We start from the raw sequence: 11,559 nt of genomic DNA, 5'->3' as shown, positions 1-11,559 counted from the left end.
AAATGTTAGTAAGTGACACTTTGAAAGTTTTTTATGCGATTTTCTCTATTTTTATCTACTGTTTTTAGTTGTCATTTAAATTTGGACTCTTTCATAATCTGTTACTAATATATCACGCTACTTTATAAATTGAACCTACTCACTTAAAATTAACCGGTTAACCAATGGCATATTGAAAATATCGTTGGTTATCTCCTAAAAGAATAAATCAAAATCTATGGACATCACTCGCAATAATCATACACGTCTCCTTTTACAACATGTCTTCAATAGTCGCTATATTAATACAAACATGTTTGTATACAAAACAAATGCATATGACTAACTTCACCTGCAACAATATCAAAATCAATTCATGTTTTGGCCATATATATTTGAGAACACTGACTGCACCTGCATCTAACATGAATCATATGAATATTAGATTAGGTTCACCTTTTACATTTCACAAAGTTTTTTTTAATCTTTATATCACAGCATATAAGATTACTCATAGTTTATTAGTTGTAGACATAAATCAAATCATTTTTATATATAGTATTATAGTAATTTTAAATACTATAATAATTATATATATATATATATATAACTTGTAGGTGTATTTATATATTTATTTACTAAACATTTATCCATAATATTCTAATCATTTTAATAATATCAAATCTACCCTAACGTGTATTGCAAACAAAAAACCTCCAAATTAAAACTACTTTTTTATTAATTTTCTTTAATCTATTTTTTTAAATTAGTAAATTCAAACAAATTTCCTTATATTACAATCTTGATGTTTATCACCTTCCCAACTACATTCAGATTTCATATGTTAATTTTCTTTTTAAGATAATTTTTTGTTATCCTCAAACAAAATTTCTTATACTCCGAACTCTAGCTATTAATCACATTCCCAACTACATTCTGAATTTTTTTTTTTAATCCTACATTCTGATTTCATATCTTAACTTCATATAACTGATCCAACAAAATATGGAAATCAGAATATGCCTAAAAACCTTCATTATACTTACATGTTACTATCCCTAATACTTTTTTCACCTCCTAAACATAAAGTAAAAGAGTCATGGCTATGGCTACCCCTAATATAGTTCCACAGTTGAACAATATCAAGCCACTCAAACAATTTACTACAAGTAAGGCCTAATCCATAAATAATTTACAAGCCCAAAGTTTTGATCTTAAAACGAACCATTAAAATTTGGGAAAATTTTATGGTCCAATGTGTTTAATATTTTTAACAAACAAATTATGATTAATTATAAACACATTGTATAAAGTTACTAAAAATATAGAGTAACTTTTTTCAAAAAATTAAATATTTTAAATTTTACAATTAATAGATTAAAATTAGATCCAAGTCAAACTGTTATAATAAAAATGAAACACGAATCACTACAAACTAACAGCATGTACAACACAAATTATAACACCATTCAATTATATATATTTAATAAAATACTATATATATGTAAAATACATATAAATATTACTCAAAGATATATAAATATTATATACACATATTATATAACAGCAAAATATAAATTAAAATTTAGCAAATCAATATCCGCACACAGTGCGGGTCCATATCTAGTCTTTTCCTTATCTTTAAGTGTATAGATTTGTCCAAAATTATGTAGACTTGTTTCCTAACTACCTAGTTATTATTTTGTTATTATTATTATTATTATTCTCTTTTCTTTTCTTTCTTGTTGTGTATGAGAATTTCAAGGTAATACCTTTAGATGGTTTTCGGGGTATGAAGTTTGTGATTCTTCTTCTGAGTGGCATTCACATATTGTTAATTTGGATTTTTGCTTTGATTTTATGTAGTATTCTACAAATGCAGATTCTCCTAGGAAAGATGGAAGAATATATGTAAGTACATTTTTTTGTTACTTTCACTGTCATAATCATGGACAAAATCTAAAAGAAGATTTTGTTTGTATTTTAAACTTAACATTTGTTTCATCACTTACCTGCCAACGTGTTTCATCACTCCTTATCTCGTATTCTTCATAGAAGTGGAGAGCTGGTTGGCCTCTCCAGTACTATCAGTCTACCCATCATTTTAGTAAGTTTTTTTTGGAACTTAGCGGCGTGCAATGCCGTATATGCCTCCTGAAAACGAGGCGCTGACTTCGGCAGCCTGCAGTTTTCGTAGGTTTCTAATAGAATATGAGAAAATAATCACTAATGACAGCTTCCTGTACTTTTAACTAATCGCGAGGTATGAACGTGTGTAGTTTAGTGAAGCTATTAATACATCAAATTCAATGTATGTAGTTTATGGTGGCGATGTGGTAGACAAGTTATTATTTTCTTTTACAAAACAAAAAATCTGGTTAAATTTGCTCAGTGACCAATTTTCTATATTCTATTAAGTGGATTTGTTTTCCTGCGATGATGGGATTAAGGTTTGTGGACGGTTATGCTCTTTTCGTGGACTTGATCTTGTGGTTGCGTTTTTCCTAACTACCTAGTTATTACCTTTTATGTTTTTTTTTTCTTGTTAAGTCAGATAATCTCTTGGTAGGACCTTTAGAATAATTTATTGGGCATGAAGTTTGTGAACGTTTTGAGTGGCGGTATTCACATTGTTAATGTAGATTTTTCTCTCACATTTTTGTACTGTTTTTCTCACTTATTTAGATGTTGTTGATGATGCAATCGCTAGAGCTCGTGTCTCAGGCTTGATTTTGTTTCTCCTTTTCTTTTCTTAAATTTTCAAAAAAGAAAATTCAAATCAAACATCTTAAGCATGAGTTACAACTTAGAAGAAGAGAACAATAAACAGATCGATAACCCCATCCACATTTGGTTATTCACATGTAGACGTGTATCATGTATACCATTTACATGCTCAGAAATGTGTATATATATATATTAATTTCAGCCGTTCTGATTTCTAAAATGTCATTTAGTTTAGTGGTAAAATGTGATATATATAGACTGGAACACGCTCAGAGTGCTCTTGTCCAACCCGAGACTCACACCAACAAAGACCTTTATCTTTCGTTATGCTTTGCAAGCAACGATGCATACAATATGGAGAGAACGAATGCAAGAAGACATAGAGAACATCCTAAAGATATTAGCTGCCTGGTCAGGTTTGTGGACAAGACAATGAAACTCAGGTTGCTTTCATTACAAGGGAAGGGGTAGCAGGACCTTTGATCACTTGGTTTGGAATACAAGAAACTAATGGAGGAACTGGTTAATTCTTTCTTTAGATCAGGTTTTTTTATTCTTTAAATAGAAGATATAACAGTTATACTTGAGCCATGTTCTTTTCGCGAACGCTGATGCAGCGGCAGCGTCTAGACTTTAACAAGCAAAACAGAGAAATGTAATTGCAGCGTCATTAAAATCTTCCCACCGGCGACTGCCTACTCATCTTTTCCGTGTTCCTTTTGACGCCGTAGCGTCTCCCATATGTGTCCTCATTTGTCGCTAGCGTCAGTTATTATTGTCCTTTGACTCTCTATTTTGATTTATTGCTGACTTGTAACTTTAAATTCTTATATTTTGGTCTGGTTTGCCACTGAAGCTGCGGTTACCAAAAGAATAGGGCTTTTATGTAAACAAGTTTTTAGCTTGAATAAATTTTACAATCATTTAAGAAAAGGGATATATAATTTTTTACAATTATTTTTTACTCTGGACCAAATGCAACAATCACCACAGAAATGTCTTTTGATCGGTGGATCGGATCATCTACTCTATATCACTGACTCAATCTTGAGGAACCGTATCTCTGCTCTTCCCCCCACAGGAAAACAACTACAGCCTCAGAAATGTTTGTATGCTGGCAACAACAACCTTACATAAAGTTCACTCACTATCGGTTAAAGAATCTCTCCACTTCTGCTGAGGAGCTTGCATGTCTTCATCGATGTCACTCTACCTTCATAGCCGGTTCAACTTCTTTCTTTCGTAATTAAATCTTTTTTTAACGCTGATTTATTATGATATTACAATTATGAGAAAGTTTACATAGACAATTCGACAACCGACAATACTACCTGCCTTATGAGAATCTACGCCTGACTACATCATCCGAGCCGTCCTATGAAGATCTCCTGACCTGATTTACTTGCACTATGTTGAAGATCTCTTGTACGTCTTTCCTTTTTGTAGCCTTCCATTAATAAGCCGCTCTCTCCAGGACTTAAAACCTGGATTTCCTGTAATCTGCAAGAAATTGCATAGTCTGGGGTTCGAACCCCAGACCTGGGAGTAGAAGCCTTTAAACCTTAACCAGTAGGCTACGGTGTTTCCACAAATACGAAGAGATCGGGTTTCAAACCCATGTTGTTTGGATCAAATGGCAAGGTATTTTACCACTAGGCTAATGGTACATTCCGTAATTATGTCTATGGGGTGGACAATAAATATATTCTAGTCTATAATAGCTTGTAAGCTGTAACCCACTGCCTAATGGGTTGTATAAGATTAGCTCTTCTTTATTTATACTCCCTCTGTTTCATACTCCCTCCGTTTCATATTAAGTGTCGTTGTAGAGATTTTTTTTCGTTGCAAAATAAATGTCGTTTTAGCATTTCAATGCAAATTTTATTAATTTTATTCTGCATTTTATTTTTCTATTGGTTGAGATATATGGGTAATGATGTTTTTGTATGGAAAATATGCAAAATTTAATGATTTCTTAATCCGTGTGCACAACTTTAAAACGACACTTATTAAGAAACAGAGGGAGTAATAAGTGTCACTCTAAGCTCATTTTCTTGTTACACAAAGAGTGTCACTTTACAATTCCAATGTAAATTATACTAACTTTCAGCTCAAAATTAATTGCAATCTGCATTGATTTTATAAATAATTTTATTTATCTAAAATACTATTGGTCAAAGAGGTATAATTAATTACAATTTACATATATTTCAACAACTTTCTTAATCTGTGTGAAAAATATCACAACGACACTCTTTAAGAAACGGAGGGAGTATTTGAAAAGCCTTTCACAAAAAAACAGATGGTACACTATTGTGTAACTTCTATTCTAACCTAGGTTGCACGGAAGCTTCATGGGATGTCCGCTTCCCGCTTCGGAATCGGAATCGGAATCGGAATTTTGTGGAAGCTTACAGAATCTCGCTTCCAAAACGTTTCCAAATTATTATCTTTAAAAACACGTTGGAAGCTTACGATTCTGTTTTGGAATCACGCTTCCATTTTATTTTAAAACCCATTGTCATAATTCATAAAAATATAAAATCATAGTTTTTAGTTTATACAAAATCCAAATTTTAGTAATGAATTAAAGAGAATAGAAATATACAGATATTAAAACTAATACTATAGATTATCTTTATGCATTGATGTTTTTATTAAAGATATAGCACATATTCAAATATATTATGTCAATAAATTTATGAAGTTTTATAATAATTAATATCATAATTTATTTTAAACTTAATTTATGTGTATTTTTATAGTTTTAATATGAAATCATTTCAAAATTATTATAAATTAATAAATGCTTTATTTTACGTGTAAATCATATGATTTTAGTCCTAAATTATATAAACATTTCTTATATATTTAATATATATATACATATATATGTATATGTGGATATACGCTTCCAACACGTATCCGCTTCCTAAATTTTTTAAAAATTTCGCTTCTGCGTTTCCATACGCTTCCGCTTCCACGTACCCGCTTCCGTTGCCATGTAACGTAGATTCTAACAAATAATTAACCAAAATCATTTGAATTAACAAGTGCAAACCCGAATTCAAAACCACCACTTCTAGATTTCGTCGACAAATATGTACGATGACGACAACAAAGTTTCAGACAAAGGACATGATGAGGTCAGAGACATCATCAGGAGATTTAACAAGTACTACAAGATTAATTTACACTACGACAGAGAAACCTTCTTACTAACATTATATAACACGACCAACTAAACAAACCAACGTGCTTCACGCGCCACGAGCAACGGCGGAAGCTCCGGCCACAATCTTGACCTCTTGATTCTCCGCCGGGAAACTGAAATTAGTAGGCGCGTGAGGACCATTCAGCTGAACCACAGCGTTATCATAAGCGAGAGCGGCTTCTTCGGCGGTGTCGAAAGTACCCAGCCAAAGACGATCACGTAGTCCCTTGAGAGCTCGGCCGCACCTTATCTCAGCCGCCCATTTCCCCCACGGTCTCTGCCTCACTCCACGGAACTTCTTCTTTCCCTCCGCCGCCGTCGCCTTGAGAAACTCCGGCGGAATCCGGATCTTGAACCGCGTTTTGCAGACATCGAGTTTGTTATCGGAGTCGGAAGGGTTGATTACGATCTCCTTGACGAGCCGTTTCCCACGGCGGCGAGCGTGGGATGCTTCGGAAACCTCCTCCGCCTCTTCTTCGCTGCTAGAAGAATCGGTGGCTTCTGCGTCTGTGAATGAGATTCTGACGATACGCTTCATCGGAGAGTGAGGTGGTGAAATTTGAAAATTTAAGGTTTGCTTTCAGAATCTGTTTTTATTCTCTGAGAATCTCTTTTTTCCTGATGCTTCTTTCTACATTTGATTTTTTTATTAATTTATAACCAATTATGAATCATCTCCAGATTTTTTTTTGGTTTGTTTCGGAGATGAATGACGACATGTGAAGTAATAGTTTTGTCATAAAATCGATAAGTTTAGTCTTGCCCATACGGTCCATTTAAACTTTTGAGACTAATACTTGTAGTTTTTCTTTTCCTACAAAAAATAGTATTATTTGATTTTGTAATTATGATATAAAATAATATCTTTAACAAACTAGGTGGCATGGAAACTAGTGTTAGAAAAAAAATACGAACCCGACTCAAATTAAGATTACAAACCGGACTGGATACAACATGTATCTCGAATACGTTCAAAACTACTGTATCTAAAGAACTATACCAAATCATATCCGAACTGAAAATTAAATGAGTACCAGAAATATGTTCGGAAAGCAATAGTCAAAAGATCAGTAAGTTTGGCAATAGTCAAAAGATCAGTAAGTTTGGCGAATAAATAGTTGAATATTGGCGACAAAAAATTGTTGAATATTAAAAACGGGGGTTTCCAAAAGAAAAAAAAAAAAACTAAATAACAGGATATTTTAAGGGGGGCAATGGGTAGAAAAATTATTGAGTTGTATAGTATGTATTAATTCCTCTTTTGTTCTCAAAACCCACACGCACTCTATACAAAAGAACTATAGAGCAAATGAAATGCAAATGACGGTAACAAAAAGACCGAGCACATCGCCGGAGAAGAATTATGGATTTTCTTTGATTTAAGTTCTGCTTATTTTGGATTTTTGCCAGTTAAATTTTTTTAAAAAAATTAGGGTTTCCTTTAATTTAGGGTTATGCCTGAGTTTTTTTTTGAATTAGGGTTCTTAAGACGAACTATGGTTTATTTTTATTTATAGTTCTTCTTATTCTGAATATTTTTAGGTTTGGTAAAAAAATTATTATTTTCTTTAATTTAGGGTTCTTCTCTTTCTACTTCTTAAAGATTTTTTAGTATGTGTTTTTATTTATTTTATCTAAAATTTGAATTTAATAAAACTCGGTATAATTTAACTGTAGAATTCGATATAACTATCTCAGTAGCACTCATTATAACTTAGTATAACTAAGTTAATAGAACTAAATAAAACTATGTTAGTAAAACTCAGTGCAACTAGTTGGACTAGTATAAATCTATCAATATAACGTAGTTGAACTAGTATAACTAATTGGACCACTATAACTATATGAGTGTAATTTAGTTAGATAAAGATAATTAAAATTTGAAAAATAAAAAATTCCAGATTTTTAAATTCTCAATTATTTTTTACTTTTAAAAAAAAACAATTAATTTCAAAAATAATAAGGAAATATAATAAGGATGAAAATAGACATGTAAATAATATGTCTATTTTGCCTCAAGATAAGCATGTGAGTTTCCTAATTGTCTTTTGACTAGTCTCTTCTTTCTATCACATATTATTTACTTCCCATCAATGAACAAAACATGGTTGTGTTCAGGAGGTTATTGGGAAGCAAGAGAACTTTGCCCCAATGATATTCTCAGATAATTTAGCAATTTGGATAACGGACTGAAAAAAACTACCTGAACAACACACAAAAAAACACTTAAGCTGTTTTTTTTAACACTTAAGCTGTTGTGTCTGAATAATTTGTTTCGAAAGATCAAAAGGGCAAGTTTTTAGTTACTGAGAATGAACTAGGACATTATAAATCAGTTACAAAAAAAAAAAAAAACTAGGACATTATAAATGATATGGTCCAGCTTCTACTTCAGGAGAGTTGAGACATTAAAAAAAAAATCTAGAATCTAATGTGTAATTAAAGCTATCCACTCCTCAATTAAATTACTAAATTGAAGTAATCCTCCTCGAGCAGGTTAACCACCCAACCCACTTTCAATTCCCACTCTCTCAAACCAACGCGTGTAAACCAACGCAGAAATCTCATCACGTTAGATGCAGAACCGTGGATCACACGCGCCGGTGGAAGAACGTGTGCCATTACTCTTAACAATCGAGATTTAAAAAAAAAAAGAAAAAAAGAAAGTTCACAACCGACCGGAGATCTAAGAGAGAATCCTTGTCTTCTTCATAGCCTCCTCCAAGTTCTTTACGTCTCTCTCTCTCCGGCAAGATCTCAATCTGAGCTCTCTCTGAGCTTCTGATTATTATTTTTTTTGAGATCGATGGGAGCAGAGAAGAAATGGCTATTCACACTCTTCACCGTAGTATTCATCTCCGTCTTCCTCCTCCTCTTCCTCTACTCCATCTCCGCCTTCACCTCCAACCCTTCTCTCCCTTCCCCTCTCCGCCACGGCCCTCACTACCCTCCCTCTTTCGCCTACTACATAACCGGCGGCCGCGGAGACAAAGACCGGATCTTCCGGTTGCTCCTCGCGGTTTACCACCCTAGGAACCGGTACCTTCTCCATCTCGGCGGAGAAGCCACCGAGGCGGAGAGGGTCGCTCTTCTCTCCGACGTGAGGTCTGTTCCCGCCGTGAGTGCCTTTGGGAACGTTGACGTGTTGGGGAAGGTTGATCGGTTATCCGAGAACGGCGCTTCGAAAACGGCGAGTACTCTCCATGCCGTCTCCATCTTGCTGAAGCTTGATGGGTCTTGGAGTTGGTTCGTTGAGCTTAGTGCCTTTGATTATCCCCTCCTTACTCAAGACGGTATGTTTCTTTGAGATTGTTCGCATCCATAAGTGGAAAACGTGATCAGTGTTATTGATTAGGACAATGATTTCTATTTTTATTGCAAAAAGACTTGCTTTTTGAGATTTATTACATCCACTTACTTGTGTCTGTTTGTCTTCATATGAATTCAAAGTTAACATTTTTTTTTTCACTCTCTCAGACCTATCTCATGTGTTTGCCTCGGTGAATAGAAGCCTCAACTTCATTGATCACACTAGTGACCTTGCTTGGAAAGAGTAAGTGTAGATTTCACTTCCTGTCTTTGTCTTTTCATGACTCTGTTGGTAATGGATGTTTCTGTAGATCTCAGAGAATCAAGCCTATTGTTGTGGATCCAGCACTCTACTTAGCTAGAAGAACACAGCTCTTCACTGCTACTGAGAAACGACCAACACCAGATGCTTTTAAAATCTTTACAGGTTACAAGATTTCAGTACCCTAAATAATACTCTATGTGAATACTTTCTAACCATATGTTTGTTATTTATATCACGGCAGGCTCGCCGTGGACGGTACTGAGCAGGTCTTTTCTCGAATACTGCATCTTCGGCTGGGAGAACTTACCGAGAACCCTCCTCATGTATTTCAACAACGTCATCCTCTCTGAAGAATGCTACTTCCACACCGTGATCTGCAACGCCCCCGAGTTCAGTAACACGACGGTCAACGGGGACTTGCGGTACATGATATGGGACAGTCCGCCGAAGATGGAGCCGCACTTCCTCGGCGTATCCGACTTCGATCAGATGGCTCAGAGCGGAGCAGCTTTCGCTAGGCAGTTCAAGAAAGACGATCCGGTTCTTGATATGGTTGATAGAGAGATCTTGAAACGTGGGCGTTATAGGGTCACTCCTGGAGCTTGGTGCGCGAGCCGTGGTAGCTGGTGGAACGATCCTTGCTCGGAGTGGGATGATGTTAACGTGGTGAAAGCTGGACCTCAGGGTAAGAAGCTGGATGAGACGATGACGAATTTTCTTGATGATTTGAATTCGCAAACTAATCAGTGCAAGTGAAGTAGGAATGGTTGGAAGCATATTATTATACACGGGGACACACGACACGAGATTACATTTGTTTTCTGTCTGTAAGGTTCATTCTTTGAGCAATAGTGGCGCTGTAATTATACGAGGAGAAGAGAAACGAGAGATCTTTTTTTTTCTCTCTCTTCTCTCAAATTTTGTAATCCCGATTCCCGACAGAACCAACCACTGTTTCACTATTCGATGAACTTTTGTTCTTGGTGGATCTTGGTTAACGGAGACTTGTCGTTTTTAGGGTTTAGAGTATGCATACGGGTTCAAGTCAAACCAGTTTGGGTTATTCGGTTTTTTTGGTTAGTTCGGTTAGCATGATCAATGTGCATTTTGCAAGGCTAAAAAGCATGATGAAGGTTCTTTAATGAAATGGAACAGAGGAATTGCAAGCCAAGTCTTCACGTTTTTTGTAGTCTGATCAATGGACTCGGCTCCGAGGGAAAAACTGAACCAAGCCCTGGAGTTCTTCGAGAGTTCAGGGTTTCCCCTTGAATCTCCCACTTACAGTGCACTAGTAAGAGCTTGTTGCTGGTCACAGAGAATGGAAGATTCATTCAAGGTCGTGCAAGAGATGAAATTAGAAGGGATACGCCAAATGCTAGAACTTATGTGATCATTGTGAGGATGTTCGTGCACTGAAAATAGTAGAACTGAATTTTCGGGCCTAAAACTTATTCATTAAAAAGAAAAGTTGCTGGAAAATCAATATCGGAATAATCACAAAAGTTTTCTAAAACGAAATTGTACGAAATCCGACTTCGAGCCATAATATGTACCTAAAACAATTATCTATATATATGAATAATTAATTCCAATACTCAATTTAATATATTTGGGTATTTGGTCCATATTGAATTTTTCTGTTTTGACAATTGCATTTGCAATTCAGTTATGAATAAATTTGTTTCTGAAGTTTAAACAATTTTGTTTTTAGAAAAAAGTTTAAATAGTATTTTTTAGGTTTATAAATTTGTTAGCTGTTAATTTTAATTTATTTATGTTTTATTATATATGGTTTTCAGTTCATATAATACTCAGTTTATCATGATATGATGATATTGTCATGTATAATTCAAGTACGAGTTATTTGAGGAAGCCACATACATAAATTTTACTAAAAAAAGATTGAAAATATATTGAATTTAATCATATATACATCAATATTTTTGGAACAGATAACCCGACTAATATCCAAAAAAAAAAAATATTTCGCGTTCGGTAGGATTTAGACATGTAATTAAACCCAAACCAAACCCGATTAAACTCAAATCGAATCCATCTAAGCTTT

The 11,559-nt window shown here is 34.5% G+C and overlaps 2 protein-coding genes across 2 annotated transcripts; one reads left to right on the top strand and one right to left on the bottom strand.

Moving 5' to 3' along the window:
* Positions 1-5,758: 5,758 nt before the first annotated feature.
* LOC108816175 (ethylene-responsive transcription factor ERF070-like) lies at positions 5,759-6,647 on the bottom strand. The gene has a single exon (XM_018588746.2). It carries the CDS (start codon positions 6,456-6,458, stop codon positions 5,967-5,969), a length of 492 nt encoding a protein of 163 aa, XP_018444248.2. The 5' UTR covers positions 6,459-6,647; the 3' UTR covers positions 5,759-5,966.
* A 1,673-nt stretch (positions 6,648-8,320) lies between these two features.
* LOC130497978 (beta-glucuronosyltransferase GlcAT14A-like) lies at positions 8,321-10,482 on the top strand. The gene is made up of 4 exons (XM_056991265.1): positions 8,321-9,213; positions 9,398-9,473; positions 9,541-9,656; positions 9,736-10,482. Exons 1-4 carry the CDS (start codon positions 8,727-8,729, stop codon positions 10,248-10,250), a joined length of 1,194 nt encoding a protein of 397 aa, XP_056847245.1. The 5' UTR covers positions 8,321-8,726; the 3' UTR covers positions 10,251-10,482.
* The last annotated feature ends 1,077 nt before the right edge of the window (positions 10,483-11,559 follow it).

The sequence above is a fragment of the Raphanus sativus genome, chromosome 7 (assembly GCF_000801105.2).
Source record: "Raphanus sativus cultivar WK10039 chromosome 7, ASM80110v3, whole genome shotgun sequence".
Taxonomy (NCBI): Eukaryota; Viridiplantae; Streptophyta; class Magnoliopsida; order Brassicales; family Brassicaceae; genus Raphanus; species Raphanus sativus.
This window is presented reverse-complemented; position numbering and strand designations above follow the sequence as displayed.